General features: G+C 41.1%; 1 protein-coding gene and 1 pseudogene across 5 annotated transcripts in view; one reads left to right on the top strand and one right to left on the bottom strand.

Annotated features, from left to right (window-relative positions):
- Nucleotides 1-6,999: 6,999 nt before the first annotated feature.
- LOC129853135 (cyclin-H-like) lies at nt 7,000-9,900 on the top strand (annotated as a pseudogene).
- Nucleotides 9,901-10,568: 668 nt separating this feature from the next.
- Nucleotides 10,569-24,135, bottom strand: part of LOC129853133 (ras GTPase-activating protein 1-like) — a 50,768-nt gene continuing 37,201 nt past the window's right edge. For 3 of the 5 annotated variants that reach the window (XM_055918858.1, XM_055918861.1, XM_055918862.1), the window contains 14 exons: nt 23,801-23,958; nt 23,527-23,603; nt 23,213-23,385; nt 22,178-22,337; nt 21,816-21,958; nt 20,979-21,094; nt 20,655-20,759; nt 20,200-20,283; nt 19,944-20,011; nt 19,746-19,834; nt 19,371-19,448; nt 19,111-19,245; nt 15,189-15,268; nt 10,569-13,462 (listed from right to left, as the gene is read on the bottom strand). In XM_055918858.1, coding sequence (XP_055774833.1) covers nt 13,414-13,462; nt 15,189-15,268; nt 19,111-19,245; nt 19,371-19,448; nt 19,746-19,834; nt 19,944-20,011; nt 20,200-20,283; nt 20,655-20,759; nt 20,979-21,094; nt 21,816-21,958; nt 22,178-22,337; nt 23,213-23,385; nt 23,527-23,603; nt 23,801-23,958 — 1,515 coding nt within the window. In that variant the 3' untranslated portion in view covers nt 10,569-13,413. Of the gene's footprint in view, nt 13,463-14,428; nt 15,269-19,110; nt 19,246-19,370; nt 19,449-19,745; nt 19,835-19,943; nt 20,012-20,199; nt 20,284-20,654; nt 20,760-20,978; nt 21,095-21,815; nt 21,959-22,177; nt 22,338-23,212; nt 23,386-23,526; nt 23,604-23,800; nt 23,959-24,135 lie in introns of those variants that run through there. The other 2 variants (XM_055918860.1, XM_055918859.1) reach the window with 2 other exon arrangements.

Here is a 24,135-nt window from a genome sequence, read left to right as displayed (position 1 = left end):
TTTCCGACAGGTAAGATCTAAACCAGGCCAGAACTTGTCCGTGTAGACCAATTTGGGTTTCCAGTCTCTCCAAAAGAATGTGGTGATCGATGGTGTCAAAGGCACGCGAGGACAGATGCAGAGCCTCGGTCTGACGCCATTAAAAGGTAATTTACCACCTTCACAAGTGCAGTCTAAGTGCTATGATGGGGTCTAAAACCAGACTGAAGCATTTCGTATACATTGTTTGTCTTCAGGAAGGCAGTGAGTTGCTGCGCAACAGCTTTTTCTAAAATTTTTGAGAGGAATGGAAGATTCGATATAGGCCGATAGTTTTTTATATTTCCCGGGTCAAGGTTTGGCTTTTTCAAGAGAGGCTTTATTACTGCCACTTTTAGTGAGTTTGCTACACATCCGGTGGATAGAGCTGTTTATTATGTTCAGCATAGGAGGGCCAAGCACAGGAAGCAGCTCTTTCAGTAGTTTAGTAGGAATAGGATCCAGTATGCAGCTTGAAGGTTTAGAGGCCATGATTATTTTCATCATTGTGTCAAGAGATATAGTACTAAAACACTTAAGTGTCTCTCCCGATCCCAGGCCCTGGCAGAGCTGTGCAGATCCAGGACAGCTAAGCCCTGGAGGAATACGCAGATTCAAAGAGGAGTCCGTAATTTGCTTTCTAATGGTCATGATCTTTTCCTCAAATAAGTTCATGAATTTATTACTGCTGAAATGAAAGACATCCTCTCTTGGGGAATGCTGCTTTTTAGTTAGCTTTGCAACAGTATCAAAAATAAATTTTGGATTGTTCTTATTTTCCTCGATTAAGTTGGAAAAGTAGGATGATCGAGCAGCAGTGAGGGCTCTTCGGTACTGCACGGTACTGTCTTTCCAAGCTAGTGGGAAGACTTCCAGTTTAGTGTGGCGCCATTTCCGTTCCAATTTTCTGGAAGCTTGCTTCAAAGCTCGGGTATTTTCTGTATACCAGGGAGCTAGTTTCTTATGACAAATGTTTTTCGTTTTTAGGGGTGCAACTGCATCTAGGGTATTGCGCAAGGTTAAATTGAGTTCCTCAGTTAGGTGGTTAACTGATTTTTGTCCTCTGACGTCCTTGGGTAGGCAGAAGGAGTCTGGAAGGGCATCAAGGAATTTTTGTGTTGTCTGAGAATTTATAGCACGACTTTTGATGCTCCTTGGTTGGGGTCTGAGCAGATTATTTGTTGCGATTGCAAACGTAATAAAATGGTGGTCCGATAGTCCAGGATTATGTGGAAAAACATTAAGATCTACACCATTTATTCCATGGGACAAAACTAGGTCCAGAGTATGACTGTGGCAGTAAGTAGGTCCAGAGACATGTTGGACAAAACCCACTGAGTCGATGATGGCTCCGAAAGACTTTTGGAGAGGGTCTGTGGACTTCTCCATATGAATATTAAAATCACCAAAAATTTGAATATGATCTGCTATGACTACAAGGTCTGATAGGAATTCAGGGAACTCAGAGAGGAACGCTGCATATGGCCCAGGAGGCCTGTAAACAGTAGCTATAAAAAGTGATTGAGTAGGCTGCATAGATTTCATGACTAGAAGCTCAAAAGACGAAAACGTCATTTTTTTTTTGTAAATTGAAATTTGCTATCGTAAATGTTAGCAACACCTCCGCCTTTGCGGGATGCACGGGGGATATGGTCACTAGTGTAACCAGGAGGTGAGGCCTCATTTAACCCATAAATTCATCAGGCTTAAGCCATGTTTCAGTCAGGCCAATCACATCAAGATTATGAACAGTGATTAGTTCATTGACTATGACTGCCTTTGAAGTGAGGGATCTAACATTAAGTAACCCTATTTTGAGATGTGAGGTATCAAGATCTCTTTCAATAATGACATCAAGAATAAAGTCAATATTCCTCTCATGCCAGCTAGGGTAGAACAATTACTTATGTCTGAATTATTCCACACAAAAAATAGCTTCATGTGGGGAAAAATTGTGCAGGAAACATATTTTCCAGAACATTAAAGCTTGTTGGTGAAACCTAGCCAATTTAGCGGGTAATCTTTCAGGAATATAATTACATTTCAGTAAAAATTGAAGACCTCCAACTTATTAAACACATTGTTTGGAATGACATACCAAATTGATTATGTATTGAACAAACATCTTTTCAACCAATTGGTCTTGAAAGTGTTACTTACGTCAACAAAATCCAACACTTCCAGATGAAGTCAAGAAATGTCTTGTTGATGTCTTTACAGGTAGAGGGATTTACAAATAAAAATAATGAGGGGTACAAAAAGCGAGACAGTCCCTCTGCCTTGGACAGAAGCACAGAAAGGAAGGACAGAAAGATCCCTTTGTAGCCAATTATTACATATTTTCTTGGTTTTCTTAATTTTAGGAGAGAAATGCATGATGTCTCACGCACGAATATATTTTTGCGCACTTTACCATATATTACGGTCTAACTACGTCATCATTAATAGACATGTTGACAATGAGTGAGAAAGCTATTTGCTATGATAGATATAGATACCTAAGGAAGACATCCTGCAAATATGTGTAGTTTAGTTATTGAGCTAGGAAGTTAGTTCTATCATAACGTTTATACGGATCATCTGGAGTTTGATTAAATAGCTAGCAGGAGCTTTGCTAGCAAGTCGACCAGCTAACTCGTACTAGCTAGTTAGCTACCATCTAACGTTACTAGCTAGCCACACTTAGCAAGTTAAAATGTATTAAGGTTGGAGCATATTTCTTCAATGTACAATGTCCCCAACCAGGTCTGGCTTCCACAAAAGCATCGTAGCACTAAGATCATGTTTTGTCCATTTAGTTTCAATGGAATTAAGAACCGAGGTAAAAGACAGTTTCAGGTTGGATATTCGCCTGTAGTTTTCCTTACGTCCACCAACAGCAGTTAGGAACCGTCAACATAGTGACAAATCTAATTTTTCAAATGTCAATAGCTCTTTAACCAATACTCCTAAAACTTTAAAAACTGGTTGTAGCTAACCCGATGGCATAGACACACATTGCACACACTTTTTTTTTTTTTTATCGATTTACATCTTGCACTATTTTAAATGATTTGTTTACATTTTTGAATTTCAATAGCTCATTGGTCATATGACCTAGTGACTTCAATCAAGGTTCAGAATGTCCAATGACTACCCTTCTATATTGCACACCCTTTAGTTTGTCCATTTTCATCTCACACGTTTTTACATTAATTTTTCTATATTTAAATATTCAATAGCTCCTTGGTCATGTGACCTACTAACTTAAAACAAGGTTCATAATGTCCACTCAGTGGGTCTACACATTGCACACACTTTAGTTTGTACATTTTTATCTCACATGGTTTTACATGAAATTTTCCAAATAAAAAATTTCAATAGCTCCTTGGTCATGTGACCTAATGACTTCAAACAAGGTTCTGAATGTCCACTGACTACCCTTCTATATTGCACACCATTTAGCTTGTCCATTTTCATCTCAAACGGTTTTACATGCATTTTTATACATTTAAAATGTCAATAGCTCCTTGGTTATTTAAAAAAAAATATATTTTTTACTAGGCAAGTCAGTTAAGACTTTGGAAAGCTGCCGTGGTCATCCCCCTGTTCAAAGTGGGAGACACTCTAGACCCAAACTGTTACAGACCTATATCTATCCTACTCTGCCTTTCTAGGGTCTTCCAAAGTCAAGTTAACAAACAGATCACCGACCATTTCGAATCCCTACGTACCTTCTCCGCTACGCAATCTGGTTTCCTAGCTGGTCCTGGGTGTACCTCAGCCACGCTCAAGGTCCTAAACAATATCATAATCGCCATCGACAAAAGACAATACTGTGCAGCCGTATTCATCGACCTGGCCAAGGCTTTCGACTCTGTCAATCACCGCATTCTTATCGGCAGACTCAACAGCCTTGGTTTCTCAAATGACTGCCTCGCCTGGCTCAACAGCTACTTCTCAGATATAGTTCAGTGTGTCAAATCGGAGGGCTTGTTGTCCGGAGCTCTGGCAGTCTCTATGGGGGTGCCACAGGGTTCAATTCTCAGCACGACTCTTTTCTCTGTATACATCAATGATGTCGCTCTTGCGGCTGGTGATTCTCTGATCCACCTCCACGCAGACGACACCATTCTGTATACATCTGGCCCTTCTTTTGACACTGTGTTAATTAACCTCCAGACGAGCTTCAATTCCATACAACTCTCCTTCCGTGGCCTCCAACTGCTCTTAAATGCAAGTAAAACGAAATACATGCTCTTCAACCGATTGCTGCCCGCGCCCGCCCGCCCGCCTAGCATTACTACTCTGGACGGTTCTGACTTAGAATATGTGGACAACTACACATACCTAGGTGTCTGGTTAGACTGTAAACTCTCCTTCCAGACTCATATTAAGCATCTCCAATCCAAAATTAAATCTACAATCGGCTTCCTATTTCGCAACAAAGCTCATGCTTTCAAACATACCCTCGTAAAACTGACTATCCTACTGATCCTTGACTTCGGCGATGTAATTTACAAAATAGCCTCCAACACTCTACTCAGCAAATTGGATGCAGTCTATCACAGTGCCATCAGTTCTGTCACCAAAGCCCCATATACTACCCACCACTGCGACCTGTATTCTCTCGTTGGCTGGCCCTCGCTTCATATTCGTCGCCAAACCCACTGGCTCCAGGTCATCTATAAGTCCTTGCTAGGTAAAGCCCCGCCTTATCTAAGCTCACTGGTCACCATAGCAGCACCCACCCGTAGCACGCGCTCCAGCAGGTATATTTCACTGGTCAACCCCAAAGCCAATTCCTCCTTTCGCTGCCTCTCCTTCCAGTTCTCTGCTGCCAATGACTGGAACGAATTGCAAAAATCACTGAAGCTGGAGACTCATATCTTCCTCACTATCATTAAGCATCAGCTATCAGAGCAGCCTACAGATCATTGCACCGTTACATAGCGCATCTGTAAATAGCCCATCCAACTGCCTCATCCCCATATTGTTATTATATTTATTTACAGTGGGGCAAAAAAGTATTTAGTCAGCCACCAATTGTGCAAGTTCTCCCACTTAAAAAGATGAGAGGCCTGTAATTTTCATCATAGGTACACTTCAACTATGACAGACAAAATGAGAAAAAAAATCCAGAAAATCACATTGTAGGATTTTTAATGAATTTATTTGCAAATTATGATGGAAAATAATGTTTGCATGCCAACGGTGGTTCCATGTGCTGTGCCTAGGAATGAAGACAAAAGAGTTCAACAGAGTAAAGAACACAAACTGGAAGTGCTGTCTTTGTTGTTGAAATGTATGCTATACCCCATCCACACTGAAGAGGCTCTGAAATGTACATCAAACAGGGATAAAGAGAAAGTTAACACTGCAAAATGTTTCATACTTATTTGAAGTTAAATGTCTGTTGACATGTTGGAAAAGATTAAAGGTCTACCATTTCTGTTTAATTTGTCAATATAACATTTTTATTCATTGATTTACTGGCCACCCTTACTGTGGTTACATGTTCAGTATATGTATTGACTAGCAAACCCACTGCAGCCTACCTCACCAGCTCACTCTCCATCCCTGCTTTGGACAATTAATAGCATGACTTTAGTACTTTGCCCTTTTTCTTTATGGTTGATATTAACGACGTAGGGAGATATTATCTGTCTCTCTCCTATTGTGTACCGCTGTTAAATACTGTGGGGCAAGAAACTGGGAAAATAAGTACTTAGAACTACCAATTATTATAGATAAATATTAAAGAAAAGGGTAAACACAACACTGAACTGAACCCCCTAATTGTCAAACTAATATTAATGTACAACAATATAGAATATACATGACAAGAGGTTATATCCACTGCACGCTTTTTAGGTGTGTAATTGACATGATCAAGGAGCTATTGATATTTAAAATGATGAAAAATGTATGTTACACCGCGTGATTTTACAGTACACAAAAAAGAGTGTGCAATATAGAAGGGTAGTCAGTGGACATTCTGAACCTTGTTTGAAGTCATTAGGTCACATGACCAAGGAGCTATTACAATTTTACATTTAGAAAATTCATGTAAAATCTTGTGAGATGAAAATGTACAAACTAAAGGGTGTGCAATATGGAAGGGTAGTCAGTGGACATTCTGAACCTTGATTGAATTCATTGGGTCACATGACCAAGGAGCTATTGACATTTTAAAACTTGAACAATTAATGTAAAAACATGTGAGATGAAAATGGACAAACTAAATGGTGTGCAATGTTAAGGCCCACTCAGTGGACATTCGGAACCTTGTTTGAAGTCAGTAGGTCACATGATGAAGGAGCTATTGAAATATTACATTTGGAAAAATTCATGTAAAATCTTGTGAGATGAAAATGGACAAACTAAATGGTGTGCAATGTTTAGGCCCACTCAGTGGACATGCTGAACCTTGTTTGAAGTCAGTAGGTCACATGACCAAAGAGCTATTGAAATTTGAATGTAAAAAAAGTTTGTACTTGTTTATGCTCCCTAACTAATTCAACGAGGAATACAAAATACTGCTCACATTTCCACATGTTTATTAGCTTTGGAAAGCGAATTAATGTCCAAATCGCGAAAATAAGACCTATGCAATGTTGTGCGCTATTTTTCCAACATCATGACACTTATTTGGAGTCTGTGGCTCAAGTGGTTTGAAAGCGCGAATATCCAATTTGAAAACTGTTTTTACCTCAGTGAATTAAGATTATTTTAGTGCTACAATGCTTTTGGGAGACCCAGTCCAGTTTGCTTCTTTTAACTATCTAATAACGTTTTCAATTTAACAGGCAACGTGCTGTCCCATGCTATTGTAGGTGGCTAAAGAATTTGCTAGCTTGTGTTGATGACACAAGTTTACTGGAGAACTGAGACGAAGTAGAGACTCTGGACAGGGTGGATATTCGTATAATAAAAAGCAGTTTTATTCAGAGGTAAAGATATCTGATACAAACATGCATGGACTCGTTCATTCGGCTCGTATGGAACCTGCAGACAGAGCCCAGATAACAGAAATACATAGTCATTTTATACAGCACAGAAAGTAGGTTGAGTCTGGAAGTTCTGGTCCTCTGGTTGGTTCTGATGAGTTGGGCGAGGTCTTCTTCAGGCTAGTATCACTGTCCCATTGGCTCTGAGTAGAGTTCTTTGTCTTCAAAAATGTTCAGACTGAAGAGGAGTTTTTTGTGTGTGCGTAGTCAGCCCTCTGTCCTTGGTTATGTGTGTGTGTCTCATTATTTCGTGGGAAGCCGTACCAAGCACTCTTGCTCAAGGCCTTCCCTGCCTTATCAGTGTTTATGAATGTTCTGTGTCAGCCATCTGTCTCTGGTGTGTGTGTGCCTCAGTTTCTGCTTGTGAGTATGTGAGAGAACCTTGTTTAAGAAAGAAGTTAGTTATAACAATGTAATAGCAATATGCTCGTGTTATTACAATGGTATTTCTTACACTTGCTAGGTAACTTACCTTGAACATGTCATGTTTGGTGTCAGTATCTGAGATTCAATGACATCCTGACAACCTACATGTTCTGTTATGTGCAGAGCTTTACCATGTTTCACAATAGCTCACAGAGAAAGTTCTGGACATTCGACAAAGAAGAAAGTATGAAACTGAGATATGAACCCAACCGGGAAATATTGCAACAAAATGCTCACCAGTGGGAAGGTAAAATTATTTGTAGCATGTTACATTACATGTGATAATGAGTCACAGTGTTTCGTTTTTTTGCACTACAACTTTATGATTATATTTGCCACCTCCCAACGTTGTCTCTCATCCTTTCCTTTATCCCTTCCTTAAAAAAGCCTGGGGTTAGTGACTCCTTGTTCCTGGAGGCTCATGAGGAGGACGTCCTCTTCAGGCACTATGAGAAGAGACTGCTTGACTTCTGTAATGCTTTCAAGCCTGTGATGCCCAAGTCTGTTGTATGTATTTTGTAAAGGTACACCTAATCACTCATGGAAATATACTGCATGTGAACCGAGAGAATCTGTAGGGACTGAATGGGATTCATAGGATAAGGCAGCAGTAGTTCCGGTGTTTGTGTTTTTCGTCACTGGTTATTTGGACAAATCAAGATTTCGCAGTTGTTGGCATCTTTTGAATTTTTAAACATGTATGGACCCAGAACTTATTTGAGCAGCTGACCAATTATGTGAGACTTTAGTTCTCAGTTAATCGACATTAGGGTACACCGTAAATCCGACCGGTTTTATGTAAGAGATTAACATTGCAATCATCAACAGGGTACAGCCATCATGTATTTCTGGAGATTTTACCTGAACAACTCACTAATGGAATACCACCCCAGAACAATCATGTGAGTAGTCAAGGGCTTGATTTTGACTAGTACTCCTATATTCTTATATTAAGAAATGCAGTATGTATGCTCCTCTGATTACTCCTATTCAGGTAAATACAGATACACTTGATTTCTGAACTAACTGTACATACCCTCAATGTCTCTCCCCTCATGCTCTCTTCACAACTTTTCCTTCCTCTGCTCTATTGTTTTGCTAACTTCGCACTCTTTTCATCCCCTCTTCCCTGGCTTACCTCTTTCTTTTCTCTCTTTCAGGCTGACCTGTGCCTACCTGTCCTGTAAGGTGGATGACTTTAACGTGTCCAGCACCCAGTTTGTGGGGGATCTTGTGCAAGAGAGTGCGGCCGGACAGGAGAGGGCTCTGGAGCAGATCTTGGAGTATGTGCTCCTTCTCATTCAGCGGCTCAACTTCCACCTGGTGGAACACACCCTTTACAGACTGATGGAGTGCCTGCTCATAGACCTCAAGGTGGGTGGATGGAAATGGAGATACTTGCCAGGTCATTGAAGCTCAGTAGAGATACAGCAGATGAAGATAACCTAATGAAGTGTGCAGCTGAGAATTAAAGACCGATTTTGCAGACTTGTAGGTGTGTTAAATCTGTATGAATAGAAAACCAAGCGGGTTAGGCTTCAGATAACAGCACTGTATTGGTGACCTTTACCTCAGACAAGATACCCTCTTCTGGAGAACCCAGAGTCTCTGAGGAAGAGTGCTGATGACTTCCTGACTCGTGCCATCCTGATGGACACTGGCCTGCTGTTTCCCCCGTCTGAGATCGCCACGACGGCCATCCTGAACAGTGCGTCCTCAGCATGGAAAGGTAGGCCAGCACCAGGGCTCTGTTCTAGACAAGAGCATGGCCCCGTTTCAGGGGATAAGGGCTGAAATGGAATGAGGCCCTAACCAACATGGCCTTCGAGAACTGCAAGTGGCAACTAACATACTTTCATAGTGTATTGTAAAGCAGGGTAGTATTCTCTCACGTTTTCATTCAATGCAGTAATCTATTAAGTTTCAAACTAGTTTTGTTTTCCATTTTGTTATCTGACAGAATGTATGGGACTGAAGGAGGACAAAGAGACTCTCTTATTAAAGATGTGCGACGCGATGATTCCAAATCCAACCACAAGGTGGAAAGCTTGATCAAAGTTGTGACTGCAAATCCAAATTTACAAATGCTATTCATGGTGTTGTTTTACGGACAATCATTTTATTTTTACACAGGGATAAAAACTCATGAAAAAGCATGAATTTCTGAAACAAGAGGTGAACGCTCACAAAATGAACCTTTATTATTATTTTTTTTTTACCTTAGTTTGGTAAATATTTTCTTAACTATTCTTGAACTGCACTGTTGGTTAAGGGCTTGTAAGTAAGCATTTCATGGTAAGGTCTACACTTGTATTCGGCACATGTGACAAATAACGTTTGATTTGATTTGGAGAGGGCCCATGCTGACTTTGGCACAAACTCCAACATGTATGTTCGTAAACACTGAGCATACAAAACATGCACTTTCCATGACAGACTGACCAGGTGAAAGCTAGGATCTCTTATTGATGTCACCTGTTAAATCCACTTCAGTCAGTGTAGATGAAGTGGAGGAGACAGGTTAAATAAAGATGTTAAAGACTTGAGACATGGATTGTGTGTGTGTCATTCAGAGGGTGAATTGGCAAGACAAAAGATTTAAGTGCCTTTGAACGGTGGTATAGTAGTAGGTGCCAGTCATACCGGTTTGTGTCAAGAACTACAACGCTGCTAGGTTTTTCACACTCAACAGTTTCTTGTGTGTATCAAGAATGGTCCACCAACCAACCAAAGAACATCCAGCCAACTGTGGGAAGCATTGTAGCCAACATGGGCCAGCATCCCTGTGGAAAGCTTTCGACACCTTGTAGAGTCCATGACCTGACGATTGAGGCTGTTCTGAGGGCAAAAGGGGGTGCACCTCAATATTAGGAAGGTGTTCCTCATGTTTGGTATACTCAGTGTATTGAATTAATGAATTAATCTGTCGGTTACAAACACATGCAATTGTTGCATTGCGCAAAAAGAGTGTATACTTACATGGCTGCACTACCACACAACTGGGGAGGTAGAAATGATCAGCTGACTTGAGTAACATGTTCATTTTGTGTGATAGGAATGGCTGTCAGGTAAGGAGAAGATATTCTGTTAAAGACCACTTCAGAATAAATAGTCTTGCACAAATGAAGCAATACCTTTTGCCAAACATACTAACAGTTTTATTTAGCCAGGTCAAACAAGTGTATCTAAGATGCAAAAGATTCACAGTTCTGTCTATCAGGTAGAAAAATCTAAAATGAACACATCCGCTATATGAAATGAAGAGGAAGCAGAACAGTTACATTTGTACATTTTGAAGAGAGGAGTTGTCACCCATATCGATAGTCTAGTCGATGAACACTTGGGTCAGGTCTGTGTAATCTTCAGTGCATCTAAACTGAGAAACTACAGATTATCGGCTCCAAGTCTCTGACTTTGAGCTGTTCGGAAAAGCAGACGATGGTTGTACAAAATCAACCAGTTCTCATCCAAATGACAGGGTGGTGAATCTGGGCTTGGCCTGCACAGAAGTTCTCTGTATGATCTTGGTTAGTGTATCGCCAAGGAAGGTGGGTTAGTGAGGGTTACATTGAAGTTGCAATTATATGAAAGCTTCTGTTGATGAGCTCAGGCTTAAAAGGGAAGATTTGCCAGTTCCTTTAGTTTCTCAGGCCCAGATATCAGGTTAGTTTCCATAGCGTTACACATTCACAGGTTACAAATAGGTCCTACAAACTGTTAAGCTATGATACAAATATGAACCTATAGTACATCTCCATTTAGCAGTCATACACAAACACTGGTTTTGTCACATAAGCCTAAGTGTATCCTATCAACAGGTAAAGCAGCTCATAAAATATATAGCTAGTAGCTTCAGTGATGTGTATTTGTACATATATATATATACACACACACACAGTACCAGTCAAAATTTTAACACACCTACTCATTCCATGATTTTTCTTTCTTTTTTTACTGTTTTCTACAATGTAGAATAATAGTGAAGACATTAAAACTATGAAATAACACAATTGGAATCATGTAAGCAAAAAAGTGTTCAACAAATCAAAATATATTTGTTATTCTTCTTTCTTCTTTCCCTTGATGATAGCTTTGCACACTCTTGGCATTCTCTCAACCACCTTCATGAGTTAGTCACCTGGCATGCATTTCAATTAACAGTTGTGCCTTGTAAAAAGTTAATTTAAGGAATTTCTTTCCTTCTTAATGCGTTTGAGCCAATCAGTTGTGTTGTGACAAGGTAGAGGTGGTATACAGAAGATGGTCTTTTACCAAATAGGGCTAAATCCAAATTATGGCAAGAACATCTCAAATAAGAAAACAGAAACGACAGTCCTTCATTTCTTTAACACATGAAGGTCAGTCAATCCGGAAAATGTCAAGAACTTTGAAAGTTTCATCAACTGCAGTCGCAAAAACCATCAAGCGCTATAATGAAATTGGCCGCCACAGGAAAGGAAGACCCAGAGTTACCTCTGCTACAGAGGATAAGTTCATTAGAGTTAACTGCACCTCAGATTGCAGCCCAAATAAATGCTTCACAGAGTTCAAGTAACAGACACATCTCAACATGAACTGTGCAGGAGAGACTGCGTGAATCAGGCCTTCATGGTCAAATTGCTAAATAGAAACCACTACTAAAGGACACCAATAAGAAGAGACTTGCTTGGGCCAAGAAACATAAGCAATGGACATTAGATGGGGGAAATCTGTCCTTTGGTCGGATGAGTCCAAATTTGAGATTTTTGGTTCCAACCGCCGTGTCTTTGAGACGCAGAGTAGGTGAACGGATGATCTCCGCATGTGTGTTTCCCACCGTGAAGCATCGAGGAAGTGGTGTGGGGGTGCTTTGCTGGTGACGCTGTCAGTGATTTATTTAGAATTCAAGGCACAATTAACCAGCATGGTTTGCACTTAGTGGGACTATAATTTGTTTTTCAACAGAACAATGACCCAACACACCTCCAGGCTGTGTAAGGGCTATTTGACCAAGGAGTGATGGAGTGCTGCATCAGACCTTGCCTCCAATTGAGATGGTTTGGGATGAGTTGGACCGCAGAGTGAAGGAAAAGGAGCCAACAAGTGCTCAGCATATGTGGGAACTCCTTCAAGATTGTTGGAAAAGCATTCCAGTTGTAGTTGGTTGAGAGAATGCCAAAGGTGTGCAAAGCAGTCAAGGCAAAGGGTGGCTACTTTGAAAATATTTGTTTAACACTTTTTTGGTTACTACACAATTCCATTTGTTAGTTCATAGTTTAGATGTCTTCACTATTCTACAATGTAGAAAATAGTAAAAACAAAGAAAACCCTTGAATGAGTAGGTGTCCAAACTTTTGACTGGTACTGTGTGTGCGCGTGTGCGCGCATATGCGGCCATTGTGGAGATAGGAAGAGGTTGGGTTGTAAAATCAAGTGAAGTAGTGGTGTGTAGAAAGGGAGTTAAGGCTTTCTTGGATCGGTGCTACATTAGATTTCCCTGAAGGTCGTTGTTATCGCTACGGTGCTTTGGCTAGCCTCTGACCCAAGGTCCTCCGGGAAGGTTCCACTGTTGACAAGGAGGCTAAATGTGTAGGGACCTCAAGGGTTCAAGTCAGCCCAAATTCAGAACAAAGGCCAAGCCAGTCAACATACAGGAGATGGTCCAGTTTATAGTTCTCTGTAAGCTATATAACTCTGCCATGTAGGCAAACAGTCTTCAAAGTGTCCTCTTGTCTGATTTGGCCCTCAAGCTTGAATGTAGTTCAGGTTAGCATTAAGTAAGGAGTTACTCATTATTTCACCAGTGTCTGTTCAAGGGCTTTGGGACTGGCAAGAGATTCCCAGATCCAGTCAGTCACTTTCCCATTGCAGGACTCAGTCGGCCATAATGGATCATAATGTCCAGAAAGCTACATGCTCAATACAAAACCACCTAGCTTTTCGGTCCAGCGCTCCATGCCAGTACATGGTTGACTGACTGACCTCGTCCCATTGGTAAAAATCACATTACCTGGATGGTGGCAGCCAATGCCATGATGGTGCACTCAGTCCTGCAAGACAAAGTGCACACTGTTGAGGACTGTACATCAGTTACATCTTAATGCCATTTATTGACCATGCCACCATAAACCCTTCCACATCCATCCTCCTATGAACTCTGGACAGTCACTTCTCACACAGTGTTTACCATGGAGCTGTCATGACACAGATGTACACTAGACAACAGGGGGGGAGGGGGGGGGGGGGGCATGACTTGAAGGGATGATCATGAGGTGCAAACAAGGAAAACAGAGGTTCTTAAAAACAAATGTGGTGTACTAAAACATCTTCCAGCAGACCGATCTCCATGATTTACCTTGCTGCAGTCCAGTCAGTTAAAGCCTACACAGGTCAACAATACTACATACACCACCCGATTGTGCACTATGAGAAAAAGTACAAATATATATATTTTCAATTTCTTTTACAGGAAAAGAAAGAGGATACGAGGATGATCATGTAGTGAAAGAGCCCCACATGACAGAAGAGGTGAGTCAAAACCACATCCAACACATTTTTGCTACCAGTGCCTCATGATTTTCAGGTCATTAAATAGCTCTGTCTGTTTTATAGGAGTGGACTGATCAAAATCTGGATGACCGATGACAAACATTGTATTATTATTTTTTTCAAGTTGGGTGTCAACTTTGAAATGCAAATTAGTTTTTAAATTACTCTTATGTAGTAAAAATGTGTATATTCCATGGGCATAACATCACTAGGCTCTGAGCACAGTGAACTTGCCAACATTCATTTGCCATACTTCAATACACATTTTTGAAAAGTTATGATACAAGGCTGCTCTTAAATCTCAAACCTGGGTTTCTAGGCCATAACAGAGCAGACAGCCCTGAAGGCACTTTAACAATCACTAATTACCTGGGGAAGAACGACTCCATTATCTACTTTACAAAACAACTTTAATAAGTGCATGCATGTCTGATACAATCGGTACTATTCAAAGATTTACTGCTGTAAACATTTAACTTTATTTTTTATTTATTCTGCATCTGTCTGGCATTGAGAAGTTAAGGAAGAGTGAACCAAACAATCAAAATGTGATACAATTGGAAGGAAAAAAAAAAAAAAAGTTTCTCAACTATATATACTCATGATTCCAGCAAGATTTATTTTTTTGATAAAATAAACATACTTTCTGCAAGAATCTCCAGACAAAAATACAGAGAAAGGACCCCAAAATACTGGAGACAAATAGAAACGCTACTTTCAGCACTTTGGACATTGTCACAACCATAACAGTAAAAAGCATTACAGGGTTGACTGTAGCTTCTTCATGTCATTTGACTTTCCTCATATTGAGCAGGGAGATAGATATACTTTGGCAACCTGTGCTGTGTGGAAAAACATGTCTTGGGCATGCGAAGCTTTACTTTGAAATCAAATCTTTGACCCTCTTGATGAAGGGGAATGATACGCATACATGTACCCAAGTCACAGAATCATGAACACTGTTTTCAGAAGAAGAAAAAAAACATTTCCTGCGCATACAGCAGTCTGGTGCAAGTTTAGTTTTTTTGTTTAGGTACTGCGTTGGTTCTGCTGCTTTCATTGCATAGCTCTCCTGGCATGGGCAATGTGGTGGGTGGGACTGTCGGAGGAGATGGGAGATGGAGGGGTGCCATGGTAATGATTGGAGCATGCTGAGTCAGGTCCCCTGTGCGTCTCTGTGCAGGGAGACAAAGGGAGAGAGCAAGAGAGAGAGGAGTGCTGTACTACCTGTTGCTGTTGGACATGGCATAGTGATCTTGTTTCTGCTGAAGGAGCTCAGTGATGGCCAGCAGCTTTTTCAGCACGTGCTACAAAGAGAGAAAACAAGCGAGACAGAGCCATGGTTTACAATCATGACGACATGGCATGTTTCTGGTACTGATTGTCATATTAAAAGGGGAAATCAGCATTTGTAACAATAAAGTGTATACCCTGCCCCTGTTTTGCTAAAAAGCAGAGGGATAGAGTGGAGAAATGTAACCACTAAAATTCATAGACATAGCTACAGATGCAAGGACTGATCATCCATGATAACATGGTTAAAACTATAATGTTGAGTTGAGGCTATATAGTGTTTGTTTACACACATTGGAGTGAAACAAGCTTAAATGTTTTGGGTTCTGATGGGGTATGACAGTTGAACTAAGCTCATGAGGAATGCGTAAGCTACAACGATGTCGCTCTTGCCGAGGGTGATGCACCTCTACGCAGACGACACCATTCTGTATACATCTGGCCCTTCTTTGGACACTTAACAAATCTCCAAACGAATTTCAATGGCCTCCAACTGCAAGTAAAACTAAATGCATGCTCTTCAACCAATCGCTGCCTGCACCCGCCCGCACCACTAGCATCACTACTCTGGACTAGAGGTCGACCGATTAATCGGAATGGGCGATTAAAATCGGGGCCGATTTTCAAGTTTTCATAACAATCGGAAATCGGTATTTTTGGGCGCCGATTTGCCGATATATATATATATTTTTTTTTTACACCTTTATTTAATCTTTATTTAACTAGGCAAGTCAGTTAAGAACACATACTTATTTTCAATGACGGCCTAGGAACGTTCTGCCTCCTTTAGGAGCAGAACGACATATTTTTTACCTTGTCAGCTCGGGGGATTCAATCTTGCATTGATTACAATGCACTCCACGAGGAGCCTGCCTGTTAGCGAATGCAGTAAGCTAAGGTAAGTTGCTAGCTAGCATTAAACTTATATTATAAAAAACAATCAATCAATGACTGTCATTGCTCCAATGTGTACTTAACCATAAACATCAATGCCTTTCTTAAAATCAATACACAAGTATATATTTTTAAACCTGCATATTTAGCTAAAATAAATACAGGTTAGCAGGCAATATTAACCAGGTGAAATTGTGTCATTTCTCTTGCGTTCATTGCACGCAGAGTCAGGGTATATGCAACAGTTTGGGCCGCCTGGCTCTTTGCGAACTAATTTGCCAGAACTTTACGTAATTATGACAACATTGAAGGTTGTGCAATGTAACAGGAATATTTAGACTCATGGATGCCACCCGTTAGATAAAATACGGAATGGAATAAACGTTTTGTTTTCGAGGTGAAAGTTTCCGGATTAGTCAAAGGTATATGGTTTAGAGAGAAATAGTCGACGCGTTATAATTCCTGTAATAACTTGCGTCTTCCATAGAGAATGTCTTGATCTACTTCAAATAAGGTCTGTGTTTCGTGCAGGCTTAAACCGCCTCGACGTTTTGATACCCGTGTAAATCTCACTAGGATAAGGTAACGTTTGTCAACATATTTTCATTAATCCACTCTATTTTTTTATTTTTTTTATCTTCGCTTATATTTAGCCAATATTGATCAGTTACCTTGTCCTATGGATATCTACACGGTGATGTAAGCCTACACGAAACACAGACCTTATTTTAAGTGAATTGAAAAATATCCTATGGAATAAATGAAGGAACCGCTTTTCAGATTTTGCTAGGTGTCATGGGAATTATGACTCGCACTTTGGTTGTCAATTCTTACTATGCCCATTATTAAAATAGGATTTCCTGCATATAGAAATTAAAGTTTTTGTTTTCAACATTCATCACAGGTAACTTAAACTCTATTTTTATTCAAACAGTTGAAAGTATTTGTCTCCTAAGCAGACTCTTCAGTATCATTGTCACTTCAGAGCTGTGTGCGTGTGTGTATTTAGGTATTATATTAAGTTAAAATAAGTGTTCATTGTTCATTCAGTATTGTTGCAATTGTCATTATTACAAAAATGTGTGTGTGTATGATTATATATATATATATATATATTTAAAAAAACATTTTTTTATATATAAATCGGCCGATTAATCGGTATCGCCTTTTTTCGTCCTCCAATAATCGGTATCGAAAAATCATAATCGGTCGCCCTCTACTCTGGACGGTTCTGACTTAGAATATGTGGACAACTAAAAATATCTAGGTGTCTGGCTAGACTGTAAACTCTCCTTCCAGACGCATATTAAGCATCTCCAGGTCGCAGTTGTAAATGAGAACTTGTTCTCAACTGGCCTACCTGGTTAAATAAAGGTGAGATTTTTTTTTTAAGAATCTATTTAATTCAGAAATCCCAAAATGGGTGAAACAGATTGTCCCTTTAACATAGTCAAAAAGCTGGTTAAATGCACTACATGATCAAAAGTATGTGGACACCTGTCGAACATCTCATTCCAAAATCATGGGCATTAATATGGAGTTGGCCCCCACTTTGCTGCTATTACAGTCTGTACTCTTCAGGGAAGGCTTTCCACTATATGTTGTGACTTGATTCCATTCAGCCACAAGAGCATTAGTGAGGTTGGGTAGTGATGTTGGGCGATTAGGCCCGTCTCAGTTGGCATTACAATTCATCCCAAAGGTGTTCGATGGGATTGAGGTCAGGGCTCTGTGCAGGCCAGTCAAGTTCTTCCACACCCTTCTCAACTAACCATCGTGGTTTGTTGAGATGGGTCTGTTAGATGCATAGAATAGTCTAGAATGTCATTGTATGCTGTTGCGTTAAGATTTCCCTTCACTGGAACTAAGGGGCCTAGCCCGAACCATGAAAAACAGCCCCAGACCACCTCCACCAAATTTTACAGTTGGCACTACGCATATCGGGCAGGTAGAGTGCTCCTGGCATTTGTCAAATCCAGATTAGTCCGTTGGACTGCCAGATGGTGAAGTGTGATTCATCATGCCAGAGAACACATTTCCACTGCTCCAGAGTCCAATGGCAGCAAACTTTACCCCACTCCAGCTTGGCATTGCGCATGGTGATCTTAGGCTTGTGTGCAGCTGCTTGGCCATGGAAACCCATTTCACGAAGCTCCCGACGAACAGTTCTTATGCTGACGTTGATTCCAAAGGCAGTTTGGAACTCGGTAGTGAGTGTTGCCGTTGGTCCCGTGTGGCTCAGTTGGTAGAGCATGGCACTTGCAATGCCAGGGTTGTGGGTTCATTTCCCACAGGGGGACCAGGATGAATATGTATGTACTTTCCAGTTTGTAAGTCGCTCTGGATAAGAGCGTCTGCTAAATGATGTAAATGTAAATGTTGCAACCGAGAACAGACAATTCTTATGCACTACACACTTCAGCACTCTGCAGTCCAGTTCTGTGAGCATGTGTGGCCTACCACTTCGCAGCTGAAAAGTTGTTGCTCCTAAACGTCTCCACTTGACAACAGCAGCACTTACACTTGTTGGAAAGGCGGCATTCTATGGCGGTGCCACGTTGAAAGTCACTGAGCTTGTAAGTAAGGCCATTCTACCGCCAATGTCTATGGAGATTGCAAGGCTGTGTGCTATACACCTGTCAGCAACAGGTGTGGTTGAAATAGCCAAATCCACCCATTTCAAGGGGTGTCCACATACTTTTGTATATATAGTGTACATATATAGTGTACATATCTACCTCTATCACTCCAATATCCCTGCACATTGTAAATATGGTATTGGAACTGACCCTGTATATAGCTTCTTCCTTTCTCGTGTTCTTATTTCGATTTCTCGTGTTTTTATTCTACCCTGCTATTTTTAGTGCTACATTGATAATGATTACTGCATTGTTGGGTTTTCAGCTTGCAAGAAAGGCATTTCACTGTACTAGTGCATGTGACATTAAAACTTAACACACACCTGCTGTGCTCCCCTCTCGTTGCTCAGGGTGCGGAGGTCGTCTGAGTGTGAGACACAGATCTCATGCAGGGCAGCAAGGTCACGGGACAGGTCTGTCCTAAAGTGCTCTGTAGTTTCAGGGAGGTCAGGGACATTCTAGAAAGGACACAAATGCACACACATTAATGTCGTCCCTAGACATTGGGAGAGAATCGCTATGACGTCTACAAGTACCTAAGAGTTCCAATGATGTCTAAAGGAAATGAAAACAGGTAACCTACACCCAACTCATCCAGAAACATGATCATCCTATGTTTGTTGTTTTTGATGAAGGGGTTCACTCCCTCCATGTAGGGCTCCTGGATTGAAAAGAGGAACACTCCATTACTTTCTGACATACAGATGGTAGAGTTATGAATGGGCGAGTCTGTTTTGCATGGCCCCATGTCCTGGGTAGGTGGAGATTTCACTTGAGCCCAATGGAATGGTCTGAAATATACAAACTCCAGCCCCCACGCCATGCAAAATAAACTCTCCCAATATAATAACTACTGTTCCCTGAACCAGGTACAACACAAAGCTGTGAAGGATTACACTTTGGTTTGCCTGTGCTTAGATGACACAGGGATAGAAGCGTAGGAGCTTTGAGGTCTTACCTTAGCACCAAACTCCACCAGGTTAGCCAGGTTCTGGACGGACTTGGCAACCAGAGTGAGGGTACGTCCCGCTGTTGCAGAGGGAGGGTCTACACAAAAAAACAATTGAACACACACAGATATTAAGTAATGTATGGACATCATACTGTTCATTCCAAGCTAAGCAATAATCAATTTCTGAAATACATCGAAGCTCACCAGTGATGATATTGAACATTCTTGGGTTGAGGATAGCAGGACAGATCAGTCTCAGGAACACAAAGCCACTGGAATAGCCAAACAAGAAATCAGTACTTCAAATCAAAATTGTATTCATCACATGTAGAACTTACAGTTAAATGTTCCCAATAGAGCTCCCCCTTGACCAAGGGCTTCACCATTCCAATTGTATGCAATGCCTATACATGAGGCTTGCAGATCGCAAAGTAGATTTATGGTGTCTATAGTTAGTTACCTGACCACCCGGGTTCTCATAGTGGTGTTGGGCCATTTCTGCTGCACTGACTTCTGTAGACACCCATAGATATATCGTAGAGTTCTGGAAGGGTCAATGAGAGAGAAAGTGTGAGTACTGGAATATGACTTAAATATACCGTCAAACTACCCTATGGATCTACTTTCATGTGTTCAGTTAATTTGTTGGTTTGCCCGATGACATAATAAATTGATTGTACAACAGAAGAACGTCATGATATAAGGTTCAAACTATGGAAATGGTTTCTTACTGGCAGTGTACATTTTACTGGCAGAAAATGAATGGCGGTAGTACTCTAACCCAATGTTACTTTTCCTTAACCTCAAACTATATCCAACCTTCTGACCCTCATTCCAAAACCTAACATAAGTGATTTCGACCCCTATGCCTAAACTTAAGTTTGTGTTCTGCTGGTCGAATACACACTTCCTTACTTATTAGGGTTGGGCCGATGAACGATGTCATCGGGTGTCGACAATGATTGACAGCCATCGTCGATGGGGATGTCATCGTCGATGACAGACGAAAGCCTATTTACACTTGACAAAGCAGAACAGTACAGACAGTGAAATGTTTTAATTCTAGTCAAATGATCAACTGGGATTGATTCGTCTTTTTGTTAGTCCAAATAAACGAGTCACAATCGACGATATGACTAAAGTTCGTATATCACCCAACCCTAATATCACATGTGGATGGTTCCCGTGTTAGTATATGCACCATGGAGTGGTGTGTGTGGACGTGGTGTGTGCGCTTACGGGGGCAGGATCTCAGCAGCCATGAAGATCTTCTCCACCAGTTCAGACAGGATGAGGAGGAGGTGGGCCAGGTTCAGATGCACATCCTCGTTCTTCTCCAGTTTGGAGGGGTTCAGCTGGAGGGAGGGAAACAGATGTTTCATCATAGACATACACTGAGTGTACAAAACATTATGAACACCTGCTCACCTGCCATTTATGACAGACTGACGTCACTTGTTAAATCCACTTCAAAATCAGTGTAGATGAAGGGGAGGAGACCGGTTAAAAAATGATTTTCAAGCTTTGAGACATGGATTGTGTATGTGTGCCATTCAAAGGGTTTGAGACTGTTCTGAAGCAAAAGGGGGTGCAACTCAATGTTAGGAAGGTGTTACATGAGACCTCTTCTTTCACTAGAGTAGGATTTGATGTTGAAAGCAACTGTACAAGAACAATGTTCAATGTCACAGTGTGTGTAATGCCCTCTGTCTCAGAAGAAGAGAGATTCAGAGTCCTGCGGGATCACGACAGAGACTGGGGAATAACAAGCAGGAACCAAAGTTGAATCTGTGTCATGAGTTACTGTTTTGTCTTCTGCGTAGCCAAATTACTAATATGATGTTACAAATGCCAAGTGCTCCATTCCACTCAGGAGATAACATGAATTAATAAATGGGTTGGAGCCCACACACACTTCTCAGCTGGAAGAGTTGTGACTAACGTAACTTCACAGATGTTGCCAAAACTATTTTACAAGCCAAAACAGATACAGTAGGTAGAGCTTGGGCTAAAAGAAAACAAGGCTACCTCTAAGTATGAAAAGCCTTTCTGCATAAATAGAAAGTGTGCATTTACCTCGCAGGACTGCTTGCTCTCCATGATTTTGAGGATTGTATCTTTGAGGGCGTGGTGGACGAAGGGTGTGGCCGTGGCCTTCATGTACTGCTCCATCAGCGTGCTGGCCAGAGTGGTCGCTCGGAACAGGGTTGTCGCCTCGTCTGGGAAACGTCAGAGAGAGGGGACTCCGTCAGCCAACGGTGTGTGTGTGTCTCTGTCAGTGTGATTTCAACATGAAAGCTAACACAATCTCCCTCCAAGCATCTACAAATAGAGATACTTCAGGATGATAAAGACCCAGCCAAAGCGAAATGCTATGTCACTAAAATAGCATGATGTCGCTAGAACAATAGAATATCTGTAAATATTCATCTCAATACCCTCCATGTTGATCTCTCGGTCGTTGAGTGTCCTGAGTAAGGGGGCCTCTGTCTTCTCGTGTCTGAAGATGCGCAGCAGAATGCTGGCCAGCAGGGTGCGGTCCTGCCCACACACATGGGCCAGAGCATAGATCACATGGAACTCCTTCAGCAGGATCAGCTGAGGGACACGGACAGACGGGGGTCAGTGACGCAATGTAAAAACAAGTGGGCGATCATTTTCCACTTATCTTTTTCCAGTACACGTACTCTGCACATCACAATACACTATGTAACCAACTGCTGATCCTTGTTTTGGATGTCTCACTGAGTATGTGTATTAAATCTAATTTTTGTGGTCACATACACATATTTAGCAGATGTTATTTCAGGTGTAGTGAAATGCTGGTGTTTCTAGCTCCAACAGTGCAGTAGTATCTAAGAATTCACAACAATACACACAAATCTATGAGTAAAAGAATGGAATTAATATATAAATATTAGCTCGAGCAATATTGAAGAGTGGCATTGACTAAAATAAACTAGAATAGAAAAACTAAAGAAAATAAAATCTGAATGTACACTTTTGAAATTACAGTAACACTGCAATGCTATCTAAGTATGTGCACAGAGCACAATGGATGATAAGGACACAATGACAGTTCATGGAATTACTCAAAGATAGCAATAACCAATGAAATGGCAACAAATGTTTACTACATAAATAAATAATCAAATAACAACCCCCTTTCCAAAGGCCTAATGAGAAGTACATATGAGATGAGTAAAGCAGTATGTAAACAATATTATAGGAACTAGTGCTCCGTTGTTAAAGTGGCCAGTGATTCCAAGTCTATGTAGATAAGGCAGCAGCCTCTAAGGTGCAGGGTTGTGTAACCAGGTAACTGCTAATTCTTGTTTTGGATGTTCACCGAGTGTGTGCTGGTCATTATACCTTTGTTGGAGCTGGAAACAAGCATTTTGCTAAACTTTGATTTGACTGTTAATCCTACATTGATGAAATCATTCATCATCTTCATTAGTAGGGTGTCTGACCTCTTTGAAATCACTGTACTCCTCCTCAGGCATGATCTTCTCCATGGAGTAGCGGGCTCGGACCCTCAGAGAGCCCGGCTCGATGCCCTTCAGAGGCACGTGGGAGCTCAGAGGGAACCACTCGTCTATCATCTGGCCCTTCTGTAGGCGGCTCAGCTGGCAACGCATGAACACTGAGGCAGAGGGAGATGGAGATTGAGTGGAACACAGGGTCACTAACACACTGCCGCAAGTCATTTCTCATATCTATATGGAATGGGATTATAAAAAGGAGAGGGTTTGAGATGGCTAGTCCAAGTAGAACGGCGACTCACAGATGTCACTTTCTTTGCTCTTCTTTGTCTTGTTGCTCAGGCTGATTTCAAACCTGTTGATTTCACTCGACAAGTCACTGAGGGGAATACAAAAAATGTCTGTCAATGTAAGGAACCCAAACATGACAGCTAATCATTGTATCAATGCAATATTATGGACATATTACTAAGTGCAGTGAGGAGTGATGGTATAAGTTATAGTATATGGAAGCCAAATACAAAATGTCCATTTCACACTAAATTGCCATTGAATGGAGTTGTAATTGGGACTGACTCAAAGATGAACTCCTCTGTGAAGACGGGGTTCTGGCCCTCTCGGGGGTGGGTCTTGGCCACCTGCACATTGTTCAGGTAGATGTTGCAGTAGGGGTTGGTGAAGTGCTTCACAGGCAGCTTGTGGGCCTCCTCCACATACAGGACTAGGCTGCTCACCTGATGGGACACACACACACCAGGACGACAGGAGTAAGGTGCATGGAACACCACAGTAGTGGGTTTGAATCTCGCATTGGGTCACAAACAAGCCACTTTGGATAATATCAAATGAACATATTGGTAAACAATCTTTCTTTTAAACGAGATGAGTGATGCATAGGGTTTGTTCTTTGG

This window comes from Salvelinus fontinalis, chromosome 4, assembly GCF_029448725.1.
Source record: "Salvelinus fontinalis isolate EN_2023a chromosome 4, ASM2944872v1, whole genome shotgun sequence".
NCBI lineage: Eukaryota > Metazoa > Chordata > Actinopteri > Salmoniformes > Salmonidae > Salvelinus > Salvelinus fontinalis.
The sequence above is the reverse complement of the archived record's forward strand: the minus strand, read 5'-3'. Positions and strand labels throughout refer to the sequence as shown.